Raw genomic sequence first — 23,297 nt, 5'->3', positions numbered from 1 at the left:
ATTTTTTTATCTACAGAGTGTAGATTAGTAATTGGAGACCTTGATCAATATGGTGTTGGGTTATTACCTAATAAGATAACTCGAGATATTAGTTTTGAACATATTTTCTGTTAAAGTTTATAATTGAATAAATAGTAGAAAAATCAAAATACATAAAGTGCATGTACATTCCCATAAGCAAGTTCTAAAAAAAATCATACAAAAATAAAAATCTGTATTAATGCTATTTGTAATGTTCGACAACACCGATTGAAAATACACACCATTAGAACTATCACTCGAATTTCCTGTAATTTTTTCATAAACAAATTTAGTAACATATTACGAAGACAATGTAAATTAATAATTTATTACTTGTCAATAGCTAAATAATATATAAAAAATATTGTATTTTATGGGCTTTCATTCGACCAAAATACTCATGACATGTTAGTTATTTTGTATACCCAATAAAAATTAAATATATAGAACTGACATACTTAAAAATACCAAATAAAAAAATATATTATTCTAACCTAAAAACAAAAATGATAAAATAATTAATTTATTTTTTTATATGAAATCTACCTTGAATTGTGCTTTGCTTTGTATTTTCTTTGTCTTTTAATATCAATCTTCTCTTCAATATAATCTTACTTCTCTTTGAACTTATTGTATCTTTCAATATATACCTAAAAATATCAAATAAATAAATTTTTTAACCAATTAAAAATGTATATACATTATACATAATACATTTTTATTATCAAATTTTTTATATTATTAAAAAAATAAAGTAGTACACATATGACAGCGTCTGTTTTTGGTATATATGTCCATCAAAATATAGACACAGGAGAAGTACACAGGAGTACATGTATGTTGTTTGTTTACTGAGACAAAAATATGAAAGACATAGTCGTACACAAATACCCATTAAAAACATGTATTTTGTGTCTCTCTAAAATGCGAAAACACTAATTTTTTACAATTTTTTCTCATGTCTAACTTACCAAATAGAACATGAAATTAATGCCTTCTTATGTCTATGTAAAATTGCACAGATTTTATTTTCGATGGCTGCTTTAATTTCTTTTTTATTCTCATTTATTTAGTTACGTAAACATATTTTACAGAAAATAATATATATATTTTTTACAAAAGTATCTTTTTTCAAATAAATATAAGTTTAATCTCACGATCAATAAATTCAACTTATAGTTAAAGAGATTGAAAATGAAAAACTTATAAGTAAAAGGAGAGAAAAAGATAAAAGTACCTCTATTGTTATAATCTAAAAAATAACAATGTAAACGAAGTAAATAGAAAAAAAATTATAAATGTGACAAATAAAAAAAATTTAAATTTAAAAATCAAAACGGCTAAGAAGCCACTTAATTAGGAATTAGTATTAGAGTTTTAAATTTCAAATTTTTAAATAGAATTTTCTAATTAGCTAGTGTAAATTTAAAATTTTTAAATAAACTTTTTTTAATTAAACGTTTGTTATTCATTAAGAATATAGGAATTTGTTAATTTAAAAATAGTTTTTATTAGTTTCGTCATAAATAGTATCAATCCTATTATTTATCGATAAAAATAAATAAAATTAAATGTAATCTAAAAATTAATAACCTTATAAATTACGTAAATTTAGAAAAAATACTTAAAAAGAGAGAAAAAGATGAAAGTATTTCTACTGTGGAGAGACAATCTAAAAAGATAATAATAAAAATTTATAAATGTGGCAAGTAAAAAAATTTAAATTTAAAAATTGAAATGGTTAAAAACTTATTTAATTAGAAATTAGTATTAGAAATTCAAATTTAAAATTTTTAAAATAGAATTTTCTAATTAGCTAGTATAAATTTTAAATTTTTAAATAAAATTTTCTAATCAAACGTCCGTTGTCCATTAGGAATATAGAAATTTGTTAATTTAAAAATAATTTTTATAGTTTTATCATAAACAATATTAACTTTATTATACTTTTTCTAAAATTTAAACAGTATTACATTTTTTTAAATAGTATAAATAATTTCACATCTTAATAAGACTGATAATTCTATTTATTTTATTATAATCCTTTGTAATTAGTATAGTAACTTATAAATTATATAAATTTTTAAAAAATATTCTCAAACCGAATTGCTTACGTAAAAATTCAAAAAAAAAGTATATTTGAATTTAAATTTAAAATTATAAACATAATACTTTATTTAAAAATTATAATTAGATTTTTTTTAAATAAGTACACAATTAAAATTAATAACTAACTTAATTGTATCAACAATAATTCAAAGAAAAAATTTATAACTTTATGACTTTAAATATTAAATTAAAAATTATCAGAATATCAACGGTGAGAATCAAATTAAAAATAAAATCACAAGTAATAACCAAATAACTTCAATTTATATTTAAAAAAATTCTAAATTCCAAACATAAAAATCGAAAAGAGCCAAAAGAAAAATAATAACTCAAGAAAAGACAATGTTTCCACCAAAACAAACATATGTTTGGCATTATTCTATTAGATAGACTCTAAAAGAGATTCCAAAACATGTGCATCCAAATTCTCAAGTTTCTTTCTTAATCTTGATCTTCTTGCAAGTTGAAGTATCTCCTTCCACCTTCGAATCTTCCGACTCCGAGGATAGTCACTTAGTTGGTGTAATAGCACTTTCCAACAATTCAGATTCATCATTGGCCGCAACTTCAATGGAGAATTCAAGCAACAAATTCTGTACAAAAAACCACGTTAAATTAAAGACTTCTTTCTAACCTTTGATTTTATCTCACTAATATTTTTTTAATAAAATTAAGATCTAATTTTGAGAGAACAAACAAAAAAAATATTTTTTGAACAAATACCTTAGTACCTTCTACTTTCTCCCCTTCAATGATTGAGGATGTCTTTGAAATTAGAAACAAAGCACCGGTGTAGTCAATATCCTAAAATTATAATTAATTATTTTTTATAAATTAGATACTACTAATGACCAAGAAAGCAAAAAATAAATTAATTTTTAATAGAAGTACACTTATATATACTCACAATTTGAATAGGGTGAGCCTCTTTGAATTTATTTATGAGATCCACATTATTAGTCATCTTCTTAACTTTATAAGAAGGTGAAAAATATGAAATATCATATATTTGAACTTCAATAATGAAGAGAAAGATCTTATCAATTAGGTTGAGTAAAAGTGTAGGTGTATCTGATAGATCTCCTTTCTACAGAATATTACATAATATATTAATAATAAATAATATAAAAAGTACCAATAAAAATATCTTCACTAATGCTTTTAGAAATAAATATTGGTTAGATCTTACCAATAGGAGTGGATCAAGTATCTCTACACAGCTCTCTTCCAAAACTTGTTTTGCCTCATTGTCAAAGACTACATAACATCCACAGTTAGAATCATCAATGACACCAACCTTTATTCGATACCTGCTTAAAAAAGAAAATAACATAAGAAAAAGTTAAATATAGACTTATTTAATATCTAATCCAATGTACATAGACTTTAATTTAAATAAATAAATAAATAACCTTGGAGTCATGGATAAAAGGATATTAGTAGAAAACTCGCGTCTTCATCGAGTCAAACCATCTCAATTGAGTATGGCAATGGAGAATTTCCGTAACTTGATAGTGTCCATAACCATATCACTCGTATACGTACACACAAATTGTCGATTGTAGGATTGATGTTAGCAATTTTGTGAATATCAGCCAGTAGAATAAGTAGGGAGATTTTGGATATATGTAAAGAAAGGGATTGATGTACTTTAAATTGTGGTGCTTTACATCTCTCAGAACTTATCCTTTTATAGTTGCATCATAACTAAATTTTTTAAAATTTGGTTGACTTTAATTTAAAATTTAAAAAACAACAAACTAAGTTAAACAACCCAAATTTAAAATTTAAAAATAACAACTTAAATAAATAATAATTTAAAAATTCTAAACTAACGTAAATATTTATTTATTGTAATATTAGTATGTAACAACCGAAGAATAATTAATGTAAATTTTTTTAAAACTCTAAATTTCTTTAAAAGAATTTATGTAGCTACAATTTAAAAAAAATCAACAAAATTTTAAAAAATTATGCTAAAAAGAATTAACAGATTTTAAAAAATAGTGTTAAAATATAAAAAATAACAATCTAAATAAAATTTAAAAAATAACAACTTAAATAAAATAATTTAAAATTTAAAAAATAACAACATAAGTAAAATAATCCAAACAAATAAAACAATTTAAAATTTTAAAAATAACAACCTAAGTAAAACAACCCAAACTTAAAATTTGAAAATAACAACCTGAGCAAATAATAATTTATAATTTATAAATATAAATCTAAAAATTTCTAGTAACGACACGTAAGCAAATAAACTCCCAGACTCAACGTATGAGCGCCACGTCAGCAAATGAGCTCCCCATTTGTATTACTATAAAGATAAAGATTTCTTTTAGCCCTTTGGTCAAATGTCTAATTAGCTATTTTAGAAAAATACCTTTATCAAGTGAAGTATTTTATTAGAACAGACTACTTTCATTTTAAGGATTTTAAGGGTTTATTTAGCTGAGTTTGTTAAAAAAGATTTTTTTTTTAGTTATTTGTTTTAGAAGATTTTATGAAAAAATAAAAGTAATTTTATGTTTGGATATTTCATGTGAAAAGATTTTTTTTATTTTTTAATTGTGTTTGGATATAATAATATTAAAATATTTTTGTTTATTTATTACATGAAAATATCATTTTTAAAAAAAAAGAATTTAAAAAAAAAAGTGTAAATTATAGTTTCTTAAAAAGAACATTTTTTATTTTTTTTTGTATTTTTATTTTTATTATTAGAAATTTATTAAATATGTTAAAAAATTAAAAAAATTATTTATTTAAAAAAGATATTTTTTGTTAAGATAATGACGTTTAAATAAGTACTAAGTATAGCTTTCCTTTTTGTTTTTAATAGGTTATTTCATTAGAGTACAATCCGTGTTTCTTGCCCAAAAAAAAATTTGGGAACCAAACTTAAGAAACAAAAGTAGCCAAAATTTTCTATTTAATAAGTAACGTTTATTTATTCTTTTTCCGGTCTTATGTTTTTTATCTTAATATTTACTATATATAAAAGCATTGATTGCATATATTAAATAACATATTATAATAAATAATTTGGGTTGGTCGGGTGTGGATTAGTTCTTAGTCCGACGGATTAAGGGATATTAGGAGCAACTAAAAAATAAATTAAAATTTTGAATTTTATTTTAGAAGATAAAATGTGATCTTTCACTTTTGAATGATTTTTCTCTCATATTTTTTCTTGGTTCTACTTATAAAATAAATTGTGAGAGATTACTTTATCCACCGAAGTGAAATTCAAAATTTAGAGAATTTAAATTCCAAAAAAATAACACATTATAATAATATACATTTATCAATTTATATTTTTATTAAATAAATACACAATTTATATTTATTACATTTAATTTATATTATAATAATAAAAATACATTCCTTATTTATTATATAACATTCATAAATTCATTCACATCATTTTTATACTTAATAGATTTTTATAATTAATATTATTCAATTTTAAATTATATATTATTGTATATTTTAAATTATTTTACGTGTTTACCAATAAATCGTGATTTTAAATTGTTTTAGTATTCTTTTAAAGACATTATACATTTAAATCACCGCATAATTTTTTAAATTACTGTCCTTGGTAATTTAAAATTTTGTTTTATGCTTTTTTAAAGTAAAACAATTTATTCTGACATTTTAATCACATATTAAAATTTTTTTTCGGAGTTACTATTTACTCTAATTTTATATACTTCTAGAGTTAGCCATATTATTTTTTGTGTATAAATTAATCCATAGATAACTTTAGTATTGTTGCAATATAAATGTCCAATCAAATTAATTTAGGCGGTGCAATATTAACCGTGAGCGGTACTTTATTTTCTCTTTCTTTTATAAATAAGACAAGAACGTGAGATAATACATACTCAATCAATTAAAATCTTCTCTCTCTTTTATACCGTTAATACTTAATACACTCTTTTTTTTCTCTCTCTTATGTACGCTATTATATATTGGTAATATATATACTACAAGAAATATACTACAAGAAACATCGTTAAAATTGACCGCTAAGCCATCGATAGTATTAAAAATCGACGGTAAAATAGACAGCGGAGATGGTTGTTATTAAACTTGTCGATTTTTCTCGATAGTATTAAAAATCGACGGTAAAATAGACAGCGGAGATGGTTGTTATTAAACTTGTCGATTTTTCAAAATTCGAATAAAATCAAGTAATCAACAGCTTGCCTAGCCGTCGATAATAATTTAATAAAATCGACATCATTTTCGTTTATAATATGAGTTTGAGAATTTTACCTTCTTATTAAAATCGACAACGTTGCCGTCGATATTATTATATAACATAATTGCCGTTGGTTTAATTATTTAGATACCGACAAATTCTTACGCTACTATCGATTTTAATAGTTATATACCTATATCTTTTTAATTATTTTTTCTATTTGAAAAATAATAAATCATTAATGCAAATAAACTTTTGAATATAAAAATAAAATTTATATAGAATATTAGATAACAAGAGAAATAATATGGTCATTCAATAGCAATACACACACCCGAGTGACTATCCACAAGAACTAATCATATCCAAAAGCAAAATTTTCAAAGAACTAGGTCTAGTGATTGGAGATTTGCACGGGATTTCAGCGAAGATGCAGTGCCAGCTATTTCTTTGTGTGCCTATCTCAACTCAACAGTCCAATTCATCACATCCTCTGTAATACCCATCTGTAGTCTTGTAAGGACACCATAGAGTTGCTGGAACACTGCTCCAATACCTTCTCCAAAGGATACCTACAGTAGTTTAATAATGTCAATCATTGGTTCCAATTTGTTTTCCTAGATACCTACCTAATAAGCATTTAGCTAGCTAAATCGCATAGCCAATCACCAGGTCTTCCAACAATTATTTAAAAAGACTTAACTAGCTAGGAAACCAAAGTCACCGGTTATTCATTAATCTTCTTTTCTTCTTAATAATTCGTAGTATATCACATGACACTTTTCAGACAGCTAAACCTATAGACTAGTTTAATAATCCACCAACCACCATCCCTGCTAGTGGAAGAAAACAATATATATATAACCACTGTCTTTATAAAATGACAATTATGTCTTTTGAGAATATTCTTTAATTAAAATATATTAGGTTCATTGGACGGAGCGGGTGTTTTTACTTCGGGGAATAATAAGTTTATGGAAAATTTTGTAAGAGACTTATAAACAACATAAAAAACCACCGACCTAAAGACTTGAAAGTTGAAACCTATGTAGTACTACAAGAGATACCTGTTGCCAAGATAAGTAACACTGTGCAGAAGACCTCATCAGCATCTAGCAATTCATCCACAGAGACTAGTCGCTCCTCCACCTGCACATATTCCATAATAATTGGGAAACGAAGAATGAATTTACTTTGTTTGGACTGATGTAAATAGAAACAAGAAACCAAGTATATCAAAGTCTAGAAACAAAAATTCAGACCATGACCTTGTGAATTAATACCAATCATTACATTTTGCAAAAGAAAGGGGGTGGGGGACCAAATATCATTCATTCTGATTAGTATGACAAATAATATTCCAACAATCATCTCCTAAACCAAAAGCCTGGTACCTGGAACCCTTGGCTTCGTGCACAGTACCAAGGACTAGCATTGTGTATGGGCACCATGTGTCTAAGTACTAAGGTCCGTGAAGCCCATATTGCAAACACAAGAAACCAGAAAACGAACAAGATTGCCCAATAACGTGCAGGTCCGTACTTGATTCTAATAAGCACAAACTGCAATAACTCAAGTATACAAAACTATCAGGATCCAAGAATCAAAACTCGATCGAATTTCTCAAACAAAATACAATAGAAAGGTGCCTGAAGTACTTACAAAGCAGAAAAAAAAACAACCACTGTTAAAGCACAAACACCTCCAAGTAGGATGTGAAGACCACTTTTGGCTGTTTTCTGTACAACAATACGATCAACTATAGGTTAGGTTGAATTATGCAGGCTTCTAACCAAAATCAACATCGAAGAAGCAAACAAGTTGTATAATCAACTTCCAAACACAACCAACACCACTGTATTTTGGAATGAACCCGAACATGGAAAAAACTATATTCAACTAAGACTAAAAAAGCTATGATGTGATTAAGGCTGTCCAGTCCCTTCCTTTGCCCATCCAAATCAGTAACTCTCGAAGTTGCCATGAATGGAGCAATTAGTTAGGTTTGGGGCCAGAAGCACAGAATGATAGCATAAAATACAACCTGCTATAAGATTTAAGCCTCAATTTTTTCATTAGAGCCATTTCATAGTTAGCCAGCAAAAATTGTTCTAGGGTAAAGTGGTGCAGCCAGTGCTCCAGAGAGTTAAAAAATGACTTCTCCGAGAAAAGTAACCACCTTACAACACAAACGCTAGTGACATTATTCTTCTTAAGCTAGATGTTCACAGAGCAAACATATCAAAAGAAAGACAACAAAAAATGAAGCCTACAGATGAATATAAGCCAGAGTCCACATAATTCATATTGATTGATCAATTGATGTGGCTCTAAACATTGGAACTAAGTTATCTAAACTCTAGGCTAGGCTTAATCTTGATCTATAAACGAACGATGATTCATTACACTATGAGTAGTTAGATCCATTTGATTGTTAATTGTTTGTTAGCTTAATTCTGTGAGGCTTTCTAGTTAGAAGCATACCCAAACAAGCCCTAAATATGCGTATGGCCAAAGGGAAGAACACCTTATAAGTGATCAGTATGAGAATACCAGTCCATAACATCAACGTGAGTCCATTATTAATCTCATGTCCTTTATAAGAATGATAACAAATTCCTTGAATAAAATTGCTAGCTAAAGTTTCCAATTTCGTATTAATCTAGCAGATAGAGAGACATGAGAAATAAAGGCAAGCTCTACAAATTATATGGAAGCAATGGCAGACTAGTGTCTTTGCTCCATGTTTTAGTGAAATACCATGCTTGCATGACCCCAATGCATGCATTATTATCATGACATTCTGAAGTTCAACCCTATAATAATTAATGTAAATGCATAGGTTTTGAGGCCCCATATTTAGGGCAGTTCCAAAATATGCAGACACATTCAGGCAAAAGACATCTAGGCAAGAAATTACCATATAAAGAATTTGGTATGTTTCACCACTTATTGTGATTGGCTTTAAATCTTATGTACCTTTCCAACTCGAGGAGCTATCAGCCACACAAGGGTGATTGTAAGCAGGCCAGTAGCAAGCAGGATCCCTGCGCCTTCCACGGCCCACTTGGTTGCAGGACTCTGTGCAGGGCCAGCATCTTCAGTAACAAAATTTGAAGGCTGCTCAGAAGCAACCTGTGAAACTGTGTCGGCATTGCTATTGTTGTTTATACTACTGGTATTATGAGGACAAAACCATAATGCAATCTCACTTAGCCTTTGCCTCCGGATAGCAGCCACAGCGTCAGGATCAACGCCAGTATTATTATTTGCATGAACATGAGGACCAGGATCCCTACTGACAGTTCTCTCCCTCAAGGCTTCATATTCTTTCAGAGAACCAACAACCTTGTTGAAGTCAGAGATTCTGATATTATTGCCTATGTGTCCACATATTTCACAAATTGTTGATCCATGATTAATAAACCACTTGAGTGCACAAGCATAGTGTACTAAAGCAAGGTCATTCTTACAACAGCAACCAAGTTCAATCAATGCATCTTGGTGAGACAAACCAATCTCCACATCACTTCTACACATGAAAACCTCCCCATTAGGGCCTACAAATTCCACCATCCCAGATTTGTTTCCAACATTTTTGTTAAAAGACATATTTTTCTGAATTTCCTGGCCTTCTGACCTTACCTTCCCATCTTACCATATTTTTCTGAATGCCCATACAACCTGGTACCTTCATGGACACATTGTGTATTTCATTGGCACACAAAGACTAGCATTTTGGCAAACAAACTGGATTCTCTTAACAGCACCCAAAGTTCTCTAAGAACCCCACTGTTAAAAATATCAAGCACAAACAGAACACAGCCATCAATACACTTCATTGAGCAGAGACAAAAATAGTTAAATCATCTAACTTAGTTGATCATTCACTGAAATTAAAAACAAGAGAAATCCAAAATGACATAAAGGTAGAAGTTTACTTCAAAATGACATAAAAAATTGCACTTATATAAGATATATAGGAAAAGTCATAAGTATGCCCAAAAGAAAAAATGGAAAAACATAATCATTACATTGCCAGGATGCAATAAGCATGGAAAAATAAAATATATGAAAGAAGCAAGGACAAACCAGTTGTTTTCCTGCTCATAGTAGCATATACAAACAGTTTTGGCTCCACTTCCCACTGCGAACTTGTTTTCTGCTAGCACAGAACTTAGACACATATTAGCTCTTAAAATAAAATAGAACAAAAAAAAAACATGACCAGGATTTAACTATTGTTAGTTTATGGCAACAAATTAGTCATTGTAAAATCTTGCGATAAATCTAATAAGTGCAAACAACTAGTCAACCCGTTCAGAATGTAGCCAATGAAATAGAGAGATCTGAGTCCTACACAAAATGCAGATAGCAACAACACCTATATTTAGTTTAGATTTCAGATGACTTAGCCACCACAAACATGATTAATTCTAGGCATAAATTAAAACTTTCTGAATAATTCTTTCCTCTCAGTAGAGTTCATGACTTCAGAGAGTCACGATTAGGACCAGAAAAAAACATGACCAGGATTTCTGGATTTAGAAAATAGGAAATTACAATTAGGTCATGGTTTACGGGGATTTCCAAATGAAGCTGAAGTTGGCTTTGAAAAGAGTTCAATAACAAATTATAGAGTTAAGATTTAATCTAAAACAAAAGAAAACAAATTAAAGTCGCTCAATACAAACAGAATCATTGAAAAAAGTAGTGAATAAAAAAACTTGAGTTTATGCTACAGAATAATTGAAGTGAATCTGAGAAATTAGGGATTGAAGAAATTAGATATTAGGTTCTTCTGTGCTTTTTAAATTGCTTCAGGATTCAAATTAGATTAATAATTAGTACCAAATCAATCTTTGAAATATTATATTGAGATATTAATTATGGTGAATATTAATACTAGAATCACCTAATTCTATTTCTTTATTTTATATTTAACATATCTTAGTTATTTATTTTACAACAAGTATCAATTATACTAACAACTACAATTCATACTCATAGGAAATAGACATGAAAACATTTCATAATTATTAAATCTAAGACTAACTCATTATCAGATAAAAAGTTTTTATGTTTGTTTATCGTTTAAATGGATTATTCTAACTTAAAGCTTGTTTAAAGTAATCACTAAAAATATTATATAAGTCATAATATTATATACTAATATAGAAATTATTATTCAAATATTAAAAATCTATTAAGCAATAATCTTGTATAAAGAGTGGGGGTTTAATCTCACCTGATATTAGGAGTATTTAAATTTAAACTAATTTAAATTAAATTATTCATCCAATTTAATTTAAATCAAAAATTTATTAAAATCACACTAAGTTAAATTTGATTAGATTTTATTTTTGTAAATTATACGAACCAGATCAAATTTTAAATTTATTTTATAAAACCGATCAAATCCAATTCAAACTACATTATGTATTATAATAATAAAATTTATTATCATATTTATAATTTTAATTTATTATACATTTTTATATTATTCATGTATTATTATTATTTAATAAATATTTTATGTTCAAAATAAAATTTATTTATTTATTTTAATTAATTTATAATTTTATTTCTATGTTATTATTTATTTTTTAAAATATTATTAAAATTTGTTATTTTACTATTGATTATGTAAAATTTGATATTAAAATTTATTATGTATATTTAATTTTTTTAATTTAAAAAATTATAAATTCAATTTAATCAAAACTATTTGAAATTGGATCAAATTAGAACAGTATTTTTTTTTTAAATCATCTCATCTAAATTGCACTGTACAATTAAAACTGCACAAATAACCCAACCTCGTATCACACTTTTTTTTTTGTAAATCAAAAAGGAAAGCGAAAGGGAAAGTGAAGGGAGAAAAGGAAGAAGCTCTCTCTGTCTTATACCACTACTTCGTCACACACAAAGACACACTCGCTCCGTCGATCTCTCTTTCTCTCTCGCGATCTAGCTCCCAAACCCTACCTCTTGACCTCTTCAACCCCGTTTTCCTCCTTCAAGTTCGTATGTCTCTTCAATCTTCGCAAATTTCTTCCTCCATTGTTCTGAGATCACCAATCGCTACGATCTCCATCCGAAATCCTAACCGTAGCTACTCGAACTCGTCGTTTGAGAGCACAGCAACGGCGACGACGCGGGTTAGTTCAGCCGGTGGAATCTTCTCTCTCTGGTCTGCTTCGTCGAACTTCATGTCGCGCCAGCTTTCTAGAAATGGCGACGTCGAACCCTTTCCATTTGCGAGGTGACGACGCCGAGGACCCCTCACGGCAAATCGCCACGGCGGCAGCAGCGTCTCCACTCAAGAAGGGCTCAGCTGCGGCGGCTCAGCAGCAGCAAACTCAGTTGGCTTCTAAGCTGTTCCTCCTGCTCAGGCTGGTGAGCATTCTATTTTGATTGATTCATTTCTTTAAACCTTTCTTTTATTTCTCTGTTTGTGTTGTTTGATTTAATTTTTTACTATTTGCCACATTTTTTTCTGCTATCTCTCTCTAGTGTTATTGGGTTAGGGTTCAGAGAGATGAGTATCGATTTCTGGGAGAGATTTGTGGGAGTGACTGAAAGATATTTAGCTTTACAAGTTCGATTTCTCTCTTCCTTCTGATTCTCTGATCTGATGATGTAGGTGGTGAAGATCTTCGATTAGATACAGGAGGTTAGTAGGGTTTAGATTGATTTAGGATTTCTCAGGTATCCTATGAATTGTAGGCATTAGATTGAATTTGGTTTTCTATTATGTAATTCATACTAGGTTTGAATAATTATAATTATTTACAAAATCTTGTACGACGATACTTTTTAATCTTTTGTTATCTTTTGTCAACAGAATATCAATATATAAATATATAGTGTTACTACTGAAGTCAGTTGGTTGAAGTTCTCTGAATATCAATATCTTTTGGTACAGTGCTTTTCACAATGTCATTGCTTTGGTGGGAGCTGGAGTGCTTGGATTTTCCTATGCCATGTCTCAACTTGGATGGTTTGTTGATTCCTTTTATCCATCTCCCTCATTAATTAAAATTTAGCTATCATGTATCCTAAAAGCACACCTGAAGATTACTACTAATCAAAATTTATAATTTTCTTTAATAAATATATTAAAAATTTAACTTTACATGTTTTTCTATAAAAATTTTCTTTCTCTTAGGGGTCCTGACAACACGGTTTTGGTGCTTTCATGGATATGCATGTTATATATAATGGATGACTACTGTTGCAATGAATTAGGGCAATATGCCATCGGAGAGAGGCTAGGGTTATGGATTGTGTTGCTTCAAACATTCGTAATGGATGTTGGTATGGACATAATATATATGATTACTGGTGGAAATTCCTTGAAGAAGGCCCATCAGATTCTTTGCAAAGACCGTAAGCCAATTAGGACCACTTACTTCATTATGATCTTTGCAAGCCTGAGTTTCAATTCCATCATTGGTGTATCTATTTCCGCAGCCGTCATGTTCATCTGGTAATCACATATTTATTTATCAATTAAGACCATGTTTCGATCTTGTTTTGGAGCCAAAAACAAGAAGATAAAAATCGGTCATTATATGTATTTCTGTTTTTCTGGTTTTTATCTCTATATTTCTGTGCTAGATACAATTTCCAAACACAGCCTAAAAGTTTATATATATTGTATGCTAAAATAATATTAGTATGGTAATTAATTATATTAGTTAAGAACTTGATAGTTACATATATTTGAAAATTGCAGCTACTCAACGACTGCATGGATAAGTTCGGCTCGTAAAGGTGCCTTACCAGATGTGAAATATGATGGAAGATCTTCAACTACGATGGGGAACGTTTTCGACTTCTTTCCAGTTTGGGGACCCTAGCATTTGGGTATGCTGCACACAATGTGTTATTTGAGATCCAAGCAATAGTTCCTTCGAGACCGGAGAAGCCTTCAAAGAAGGCCATGTGGAAGGGACTGATTGCTGCTTACATTGTTGTGGGTTTGTGCTACTTCTGGGCTTTTGAAAACTCTGTTACTGATAACATCCTCATGTCTCTCGATAAACCCCACTGGCTCACTGCCGTTGCTAATATATTTGTTGTTATTCATGCCACCAGTAATCATGTAAATTATGTCTGTACCAACGTCCGCTGAGTGTTTGAGGCACCACAATCCATAACCCTAGCTTCTCCCCAAAGGCATATTTCCCTAATTCATGGTACCTATCAAACCTCTTCCCAGACTTAGCCACGTGCATCTCAATCATCTGCCATCTGTGTGCATATCCATGAAAGCACCAAAACCGTGATGCCAGACCCGTAAGAGAAAGAAAACTTTTATAGAAAAATATGTAAAGTTAAATTTTTAATATATTTATTAAAGAAAATTATAAATTTTAATTAGTAGTAATGTTTAGGTGTGCTTTTAGGATACGGATAGCTGAATCTTATATTAAAAACGAAAATTTCAATTAGAAAAATAAATTTAATTGATGAGGGAGATGGATGAAAGGAATAAACGAACCATCCAAGTTGAGACATGGCATAGGAATCCAAGCACTCCAGCTCCAACCAAAGCAGCTCCATCTTCTCTTTCTCTCTGCAGATGTGTTCAATCAAGAGAACTTCAACCAACTGTGTTTAGCAGTAACACTATTTATATATTGATATTCTATTGATATCTTTATTATTATCTTCCATCTTCTCTTTCTCTGTGCAGGTGTATTCAATCAAGAGGACTTCAACCAACTGTGTTCAGCGGTAACGCTATTTATATATTGATATTCTGTTGACAAAAGATTAAGAAGTATTGTCTTTCCATTTATAAAGTATAAGATTTTGTAAATATTTTCTGTTTTTGTTTTAATTTAAATAAATTTTTTTATTTATTATCTATCTATTAATATATAATGGTTAACTAGCCAAACAGTAAATTCACACACTATTTTGCACTGTTAAATGATTTCTAAGAGAGTGACAACTGTTCTCTGTAGTTTTGTATTTTTCTTCAGTGGATAATCGTAGCATTTGATTGGCTGATAACACCATCACACGGATTGCCTTTCACTGATCAGCCAAATGTTTTTATTTCAAATTCTAAACAAAACTCATGAGCACGAATTTTCCCGCAAAAATTTTTGAATGAGTTTTAAAGTTTTAATCTTCAAAAAAAATTTCGAATTCATCATTTCTCTCTCTCTCCCTCTCTCTTTTTCCTCAATTTGTTTCTCTCTCAATTCAATCTCACAATCATTCTACATTGCTTGAGTACCAAAACCGAAGCTGAAATTTCTTGGGGATAATATGGGTGTGTGCTTAATAACATAACAGTGATAGGTGGTAATAGTATGCAGTGAGAGTGGTTCCTATTTTCCACAGGCCATAGCAAATGTCATGATAAGAAAAATGATCAAATAGTTCTGGCAAAAGAGCAAAACCAAATCAGGTTTGATCATTTAGCAGTGGCAAAGGTTGTAGTGTCTCTTTATTGTTATATTAGTGGTGAAAGTAGTATAATTTGCTGTAAGGCAAGAATGGTCCTTATTTAGATTATTGCATTGTTTCTATTATTTTCTAAATTTCCTTTTTTGAGTCTTCTCATCATTGTTTATTTAAAATAAAGAAAACAAATTTAGCAATTGATATGTGCGAATTTACGGAATAAAAAAAAGAGAGAGAGCACTGGCCACCAAATAAATAATGTGAGTATACTATTGTTTTGACCTCCCCAAGACACCTAAAAATTTTGACATAATAGTTTTAAAAGAAAGAAATGATATCTTGGCTCTCCAAAAATGATCTCTGTTTGATAGAAAGTACCAAATATGGTGTTTTTTTTTTTTAGAATTTATTTGTGTAGTTTAATTCCTTTGCTTTTGCAGTGCAAAGTTTTTTGCTATTATTATTATTATTATTATTATTATTATTATTATTATTATTATTATTATTATTATTATTATTCATTTTTAAAACTGTCTTTAGGATTTGACTTAGAAAGAAGGAAGAAGAAAATGATAGAACAATACTATGAAGAAGAACTAAAATTTTATACCAATACTGATTAATTATTAGTCACACTTTGAAAAACGAAGAGATGCATTTTCCAAATAATTGATAGACTGGATAGTTGTTTTAAATAACAAGTTTCTTCTATCCATAGGTTGGTCCATGTGATAGTGTCAATCACACTGTCGAATTTGGAAAAGCTACATGCAAAGATAAATGTCATGGCAAAGCTAAATGAATTTGATATGTTCAATCGAATAGATAATCACATGGACTTCGAGCTTAGTTGATTTCTACTTTTTATTTCTGAAGTGGCACTAAAATTTGAGCATAAGATCAGGAAAGGCTATAAGCATATAACTCTGGCCCTTCTTATGAGTGGCAAATTCACTATATATTCCTTTAATATCTTGATTGTAGATCTTTTTACATTCAAGCAGAAGAGCTAACTTCATGCCTGTTTCTTGCTTTCTGTGAATAATATAAGTTTGCTTTCTGAAAAACATTATTAGTTTTTGGCTTAGGTAATTTAATGTGATATTGGAAAAGGTTTGACATAGAAAAGAACCCTAGGAATTTTATTGAGTACTTTCAAATGTGATTTCATTTGGGATAGGAATTTGGATTACCATTTCGGCTTTCCTATGATGAAAAGCTCCTGGTTTGCTTAAGTGTTTTCTCCTAACTAATGAAAAAGGATAATCTAACATTGGTACATGACTTATCCCTTTAGGTTTTAATAATATATTTTTGTATTTATGTGAGGATGTCTCATCTCTTTTATTTCTCTTTCTGATAAAATCTTTTTCTATAAAAGAAAATAATAGTTATTTACTGTTTTGTATGTGTGCTATGCAGATTGCAAATCTTTTGGATTGCACTTCATGGTCAGGGGCTGGACCAGGGCTAATGGACGATGTTACTCAAGGTGCTCATCAAGTAGGACCAATTGGTGGATTCAAGTTTTAGTCATCTGATATATCTTTGCCATAATGATTTAATTTATGTCCTATTAAAATAGAAATTCTCATTGTAATGCCTTTTTATGTGCAGGAGTTGAAGGCTAACAAGGAAGAATTGCGAGTAGAAAAGTTAAAGGACAAAGAGGAAGTAGAAGACTTAACTCATGAAATGGCTGAGCTACGGTATCGAACTCTAACCCCAAGACCTCAAGCTTCATCTCTCCAACTCAAGTAATTTGTACACTCCTATTCTATCGATACCCCATCCTTCATTTCTCTCTATTTTTTTATAAATTTGGTTCGAATTCTGCTTTTTATGATGTTGGGTACCCTCAAAGTTTGCAACTTTTTTACCTTTAAGCATTTTGCTCATTAACTGTTTGTGACGAGCAATTCCTTGTGAGTGTGTGATCATTCATCCTTCACTAAATTCATTAAAGAAGATGAACTTCATGTTGCTGCGGAAACCTGAGAGGTTATTTTGTCGGAGAAGTATTTTTATTGTGGTGGTGTTGTGTATTCATTATGTCACCTTTGCTTATCATTTAGCTGCAATTTAATGATACTTGCTTGCTTTATGATCAGTTGGCAGGAATGGACCTTTGGTGGATGGATGGAAGTGGTCAAGGCCTAATGGAGGGCATGCAGGACTAACATCAGCATTGAAGACATAAAAGATTTAAACAAAACAAAGTATACTCAAAACAAAACTACATTTTATTTTTTAAAAAATATGTTTTCTCAAAACACGTTCCCTTTTGGGTGTTAATCATAGGCCAAAATGGATTGAGTTGAATTTGTCATTTTTCTGTGAATGATATGGATCGAGTTCTACTAATGTTTGTAGAAAAAGTTATGTAAAATTGATGATTATGTCTAAGAAGAACTAATAGGATTGTTACCTTTTAAATCGATGATTATGCTATCATAATTTTTTTCTCAGCTAATAATTAAAATTAAGAAGTGTTTTCTCTTTGACCCCAAATTTTAAAACAGGAAAGAAGAAGTATGATATAGAGGGTGTGAATTTGGATGAAAAATATAAAGATTGGCAAAACAAATTGCATTCTGATTTTTACATTCTTAGGTCGGTCTGTTGGGATAACCTTCTTTGATGTTTTTCTTTGCACTTTTTTGCTTTGCCTCTTTACTCTTTGGTGAATAGTTTGAAAGTTTGTGTATTTGAATGAGTTATAGGAGAAGCTAATATTTTTTGTTTAATCCTATCATTTGTTTTGAAAGAAAGGGATTTCGATGTTGAGCAATCTGCAAGGGTGATTGATGCATACTGTATGCTTAGCAAGCCTTTGACTACTAATTATATTGTTATCTTCTTTTGTGGAATTATTTGCTAAAGATTGGTAATAAATTGTTTGATTACATTTAATGATGACCAGTAATTTTTTTTTGTTTTATTTATTGAGTACTAATTTTTTCTTTTTTCTTTTAACTATAATAAATGTTTGATATTTATATTTTAAAGCAAATGTCACTGTCCCTTATATTTTACCCAGTGTTTTGTAGATTTTTTATGTTTGGTGGACAGAGTAATAGAAAAGAATTGGGTTGCTTTGGTTTCATTCGGTAATAAATTACAATGGTGAGTGATTAGATGTAAGTGTAACGGTGTCTATTGCATAAATTTTCTGTGTATAGATATATTTACATGTGTTTTATCTCTTTTTTTTTTCTCTTTTAAAGGAAATGTGTGTTTGTTTGAGTAACATTTACTTACTACACATGATTCTTTGAGGCCAAGTTTATCTATTTTCCTCCATCATATATATATATATATATATATATATATATATATATATATATATAATTTTAAATCATTTTATTGTGTTGAAAATGAATTTTTATTCTTTTTATCATTTAGGATATATATATGTGTGCATTCCTAAAATTTTTATTTCTTAAAGAGATAAGATACTCTAAGGAGTACTTGGGTACTTTAAGGAGTAGTTAGCTATTTTAAAGAGGCAAGATATTCAACATTCATGAGAAATATTTCACTCATTTTTTTGTTTTGACCACTTTCTTTTAAACATTTTTTATTTTCGTTGTAACACATTTTCTTTGTGAGAGAGTAATTAAATTAATTGTATCCAAAATTTTTATTAGTTCTTCTCAGTTCTCACAATAGCTTAGTATTTTTTCTTTCTTTCTTTTCGCTTAGTGTTTTATTTTTTTTTTCTTTAGTATATAAAGTGGATGAACATGATAAAATATGTTGTTAGTTTTATGCATAAAAAAAAAAATTTATATCCAACTCTTAAGTGAGAAGTAAGGTAAATCAGTTTAAAAGAGTAGAATCTGTTATTCGAAAGAGGTTTAACATCCTTATATTAATAAAAGTAACTTTCTTTATTCTAATTAACTCACAATTTGAAGGTAAATGAAGGTAAATATTAAAAGAGTTTGCAACTGGATGATTCCTTTCATTTAAACCCGGACGGAAATAGTTTTTATAAGTATCATAGAATTTCTAACTTTAAAAATTTACTTGATAATTTTTATTTTCATTTCTTCAATTACAACAACAACAACAAAGCCTTGTCCCACTAAGTGGGGTCGGTTACATGAATCAAACGACGCTATTATGCTCTGTCATGTATCATGTCTACAGAGAGACCGTTTACATGTAGATCTCGTTTGACCACCTCATGGATGGTTTTCTTGGGTCTTCTTCTGCCTTTCACCCCTTGTCCATCTTCCATCTCATCCACCTTCTTGAATGGATGTTCTATCGGTCTTCTTCTCACATGTCCAAACCACCTGAGACGCGATTTAGCCATCTTTTCCACAATGGGTGCTACTCCAACTCTCTCCGTTATATCTTCGTTCCTTATTTTATCCAATCGCATATGACCATTCATCCATCTCAACATCTTCATCTCTGCCACACTCAACTTATGTTTGTGCTCCCCTTTAGCCGCCCAACACTCCGTACCATAAAGCATAGCCAGTCTTATAGCGGTGCGATAGAATTTACCTTTAAGTTTTAAAGACACTTTTTTGTCGCATATAAAACTAGATGCACTCCGCCATTTTGACTAACCTACTTGAATCTTATGATTTACATTCTGTTCAATCTCTCCATTATCCTGTATGATGCATCCAAGATACTTAAACCTTTTAAACTTTTCATAAGCTATTTTCTCCAATCTTCACCTATATATTAGGGTTTTCCCTTTTCAGACTGAACTTACATTCTGTGTATTTCGTCTTGCTACGGTTTATGCGCAGACTATACACTTCTAGAGCTTCTTTCCATAATTCCAACTTTTTATTTAGGTCTTCCCTTTACTCTCCCATAAGGACGATATCATCGGCAAAAAGCATGCACCATGGCACAGGCTCTTGGATGTGCTCTGTGAGTAGTTCCAAGACTAATGTGAAAAGGTATTGACTTAAGGATGATCCCTGGTGTAATCCTATACCAATAGAAAATTTCTCTGTCACACCACCTTGAGTCTTCACACTAGTTGTGGTCCCATCATACATGTCTTTAATTGCACGAATATATGTTATCCTTACTCTCCTCTTTTCTAGAACCTTCCATAAGACCTCCCTTGGTACTCTATCATACGCTTTTTCCAAATCAATAAACACCATATGTAGATCACTTTTATTACTACGATACCTCTCCATCATCCTTCTTAAAAGGTATATCGCTTCAGTGGTAGATTTGCCTGGCATAAATCCAAATTGGTTCTCTGTTACTTGTGTTTCTTTTCTCAACCTCCGTTCTATCACCCTTTCCCATAACTTCATGGTATGACTCATAAGCTTGATCCTTCTATAGTTTTTGCAACTTTGCATATTCCGCTTATTCTTGTAGATAGGTACCAATGTGCTTTTTCTCCACTCATCATGCATCTTCTTTGACTTTAAAATCTCATTAAAAAGCTTGGTTAACCAGTTGATGCCTTTTTCTCCAAGACCCTTCCAAACCTCAATCGGGATATTATCAGGTCATACTGCCCTGCCGTTTTTCATCTGCTTTAAAGCCTTTTTTACCTCGAAATCTCGGATCCTCCGATAGTAGTCAAAGTTTTGATCTTCTTCCCTTGTGCATAACCGACCAAGGCTCGGAAGAGTCTTCTGTCCCTCATTAAATAACTCGTAGAAGTAGCGCTTCCACCTTTCATTAATCTTCTCCTCTTGAGCCAACACCTCTCCATCCTTATCTTTTATGCACTTAACCTGATCCAAATCTCTCCTTCTTCTTTCACAGCTCTTTGCGATTCTATATATATACCTTTTTCTCCTTCTTTCGTGCCCAAAGATTGGTAGAGACCCTCATATGCTCTTGTTTTTGCTTCACTTACAGCCACTTTTGTCTCTTTCTTAGCCGCCTTATTTTTTTCCAGTTATCTGCGTTGCGGCATAGAGACCACTCTTTAAAGCACTCCCTTTTTATCTTTATCTTATCTTGTACACTCGTATTCCACCACCATGACTCCTTGTCTCTTGGTCCTATTCCTTTAGATTCACCAAAGCTTTCTTTTGCTGTTCCTCTAATAACTTCTGCCATCTCCCTCCACATCTCTTCCGCGCTTCCATTCGCATCCCACTTTACCTCTTCTCCTACCCATCTTAGGAAGCTGGGGGTTCGACTATATTTTTATGTTAGTTGTCGAAGACCTAACATAACCCTCCTCCTTTATCCGGGCTTGGGACCGGCTATGTACCGCAAGTATAACATAGGCGAAGTTTTCAATTACAACAACAGAAGAAAGATTTAGTCTTTTTCATTTGAGAATAACTATTACATGACTATAATTCAAGTAATAAATTGCTGACTAACATTAGAGCAGGGGGATGTCTGTATCTTGACCATAGCAGTTAGTTGTTCACTAAAGCCCCATTTTTCTTCTTCTTCATATTGGTTTTTACAGAATTGGGCTTTTTTTTCAAATCGTTCTTGCCCCCAACCCATGAAAAGTATGGTGTTTGTGGATCGAATTTGATTCAATGAATATATCTGCGGTATTTATTTAAATTCGATTTGAAAATTACAGATATAGATCCAATTTGCAAGGCTATCGATCCAATTTGCACACTAATACAATTAAATTGCAGATTTTATGTAGATATTTACGTATCCGATATACATATCAGTGGGTCAGTAAAAATAAATAAATAAATATTATTTTTATATTTTATTTTAACTAATAATTATCATATATGTTACATTATTTTATTTTTATTATTTAAAAAAACATATTTAATATTATTTTAAAAATAAATATATTTAAAAAATAGAAAAAAGATATTTTATTGATATTTTTTAATAAAAATAAACTTTTAAAAAGTATTTATATGTTTTGCGGATATATCCCATATCCGATCACATATGCAAATATATGAATCGGATTGGATTCGATATTTTAGTGCAAATTAGATCAAGATTTTGGTCATATCCGATCTGTGTTTACTCCTAACAGAAAATTCAAAAGTACATCACTCTCCAAAAGAAAAAAAAGACTTTGCTAACACTAATTTATTGCGGATTTATATGATGATTATGGATTAAAAAGAATAATAATATATTTTTGTATAGGTGTTATGTTACAAAACATATTTTTTTCTACGTACTTATTATTTTTTGTATTAAAAGGAATAATAATAAATATTAAAAAATAAAAAATATATTTTATCATATAAAAAAAGAGTTATATACGTAAACAATATAAATTACATTTTTCTTAAATTCCTAGGTAAGTAGTATTGCGTAGGAAAATTTCTGTACATTGAGGATTTTGTTTTGTCATCGTGTGGTATTTATTTGGTCCAGCTAAAAAAAAATGAAAGAAATTTGACCTAATAATAAACAAAGTTCATTAAGTATTTCATGCTTCTACCAATTGAATCTCTCGTGTAAGACATGAGAGTTTTACTCACTAGTATTGGCAGGGACGGACTTACGCGGCCCCGGGCGAGTGGAGGCCTCGTCTCAACTTTTTAAAAAAAAATTAATAGTAATAAATTATTAAGTA

At 30.0% G+C, this 23,297-nt stretch overlaps 3 protein-coding genes across 30 annotated transcripts; 1 reads left to right on the top strand and 2 right to left on the bottom strand.

Moving 5' to 3' along the window:
* Positions 1 to 2,372: 2,372 nt before the first annotated feature.
* On the bottom strand, positions 2,373 to 4,426 carry LOC140173305 (uncharacterized). Its single transcript, XM_072196313.1, has 4 exons — positions 3,320 to 4,426; positions 3,038 to 3,217; positions 2,854 to 2,934; positions 2,373 to 2,723 (listed from the first exon to the last, which is right to left on the bottom strand). Exons 1-4 carry the CDS (start codon positions 3,461 to 3,463, stop codon positions 2,640 to 2,642), a joined length of 489 nt encoding a protein of 162 aa, XP_072052414.1. The 5' UTR covers positions 3,464 to 4,426; the 3' UTR covers positions 2,373 to 2,639.
* A 2,167-nt stretch (positions 4,427 to 6,593) lies between these two features.
* LOC112800319 (uncharacterized) lies at positions 6,594 to 11,292 on the bottom strand. 5 transcript variants are annotated; one of them, XM_072196312.1, is made up of 8 exons: positions 10,904 to 11,059; positions 10,433 to 10,502; positions 9,986 to 10,132; positions 9,320 to 9,869; positions 8,003 to 8,079; positions 7,735 to 7,902; positions 7,408 to 7,489; positions 6,594 to 6,912 (listed from the first exon to the last, which is right to left on the bottom strand). In XM_072196312.1, exons 3-6 carry the CDS (start codon positions 9,991 to 9,993, stop codon positions 7,803 to 7,805), a joined length of 735 nt encoding a protein of 244 aa, XP_072052413.1. In that variant the 5' UTR covers positions 9,994 to 10,132; positions 10,433 to 10,502; positions 10,904 to 11,059; the 3' UTR covers positions 6,594 to 6,912; positions 7,408 to 7,489; positions 7,735 to 7,802. The 5 variants fall into 5 exon arrangements, with proteins under 5 accessions (XP_072052413.1, XP_025698328.1, XP_072052412.1 ...); XM_025842543.3 differs by having other exon boundaries at positions 10,433 to 11,185; XM_072196311.1 differs by having other exon boundaries at positions 9,320 to 9,872; positions 10,433 to 11,145.
* An 853-nt stretch (positions 11,293 to 12,145) lies between these two features.
* Positions 12,146 to 18,206, top strand: LOC112803166 (uncharacterized). Of its 24 annotated transcripts, XR_011861832.1 has the most exons (8): positions 12,224 to 12,739; positions 12,857 to 13,016; positions 13,269 to 13,343; positions 13,512 to 13,832; positions 14,082 to 15,085; positions 17,189 to 17,269; positions 17,384 to 17,523; positions 17,878 to 18,206. XR_011861832.1 is itself a non-coding variant. In XM_072196307.1 (7 exons), exons 3-7 carry the CDS (start codon positions 13,280 to 13,282, stop codon positions 17,924 to 17,926), a joined length of 375 nt encoding a protein of 124 aa, XP_072052408.1. In that variant the 5' UTR covers positions 12,224 to 12,739; positions 12,857 to 13,016; positions 13,269 to 13,279; the 3' UTR covers positions 17,927 to 18,206. The 24 variants fall into 24 exon arrangements, 6 of the variants coding, with proteins under 6 accessions (XP_072052405.1, XP_072052409.1, XP_029154036.1 ...); XR_011861836.1 differs by lacking the exon at positions 12,857 to 13,016 and having other exon boundaries at positions 12,165 to 12,739; positions 17,189 to 17,258; XR_011861838.1 differs by lacking the exon at positions 12,857 to 13,016 and having other exon boundaries at positions 12,165 to 12,739; positions 17,384 to 17,475.
* The last annotated feature ends 5,091 nt before the right edge of the window (positions 18,207 to 23,297 follow it).

Source organism: Arachis hypogaea, chromosome 5 (genome assembly GCF_003086295.3).
Source record: "Arachis hypogaea cultivar Tifrunner chromosome 5, arahy.Tifrunner.gnm2.J5K5, whole genome shotgun sequence".
NCBI classification, from domain to species: domain Eukaryota; kingdom Viridiplantae; phylum Streptophyta; class Magnoliopsida; order Fabales; family Fabaceae; genus Arachis; species Arachis hypogaea.
This window is presented reverse-complemented; position numbering and strand designations above follow the sequence as displayed.

What these genes read in the sequence shown, in the direction of transcription:
- LOC140173305 (XM_072196313.1), bottom strand. Translation starts at nt 3,463, where the DNA reads ATGTTATTTTCTTTTTTAAGCAGGTATCGAATAAAGGTTGGTGTCATT. An exon ending in AGGCTCACCCTATTCAAATT is followed by an intron (nt 2,935 to 3,037) that starts GTGAGTATATAT and finishes TTATAATTTTAG; the next exon opens with GATATTGACTACACCGGTGC. An exon ending in AGAAAGTAGAAGGTACTAAG is followed by an intron (nt 2,724 to 2,853) that starts GTATTTGTTCAA and finishes TTTTTTGTACAG; the next exon opens with AATTTGTTGCTTGAATTCTC.
- LOC112800319 (XM_072196309.1), bottom strand. Translation starts at nt 9,952, where the DNA reads ATGTCTTTTAACAAAAATGTTGGAAACAAATCTGGGATGGTGGAATTT. An exon ending in TAGCTCCTCGAGTTGGAAAG is followed by an intron (nt 8,080 to 9,319) that starts GTACATAAGATT and finishes ATTGTTGTACAG; the next exon opens with AAAACAGCCAAAAGTGGTCT. An exon ending in GTTGTTTTTTTTTCTGCTTT is followed by an intron (nt 7,903 to 8,002) that starts GTAAGTACTTCA and finishes GAGTTATTGCAG; the next exon opens with TTTGTGCTTATTAGAATCAA.
- LOC112803166 (XM_072196304.1), top strand. Translation starts at nt 12,575, where the DNA reads ATGGCGACGTCGAACCCTTTCCATTTGCGAGGTGACGACGCCGAGGAC. An exon ending in TGTTCCTCCTGCTCAGGCTG is followed by an intron (nt 12,740 to 17,188) that starts GTGAGCATTCTA and finishes TGTGCTATGCAG; the next exon opens with ATTGCAAATCTTTTGGATTG. An exon ending in GCTTCATCTCTCCAACTCAA is followed by an intron (nt 17,524 to 17,877) that starts GTAATTTGTACA and finishes CTTTATGATCAG; the next exon opens with TTGGCAGGAATGGACCTTTG.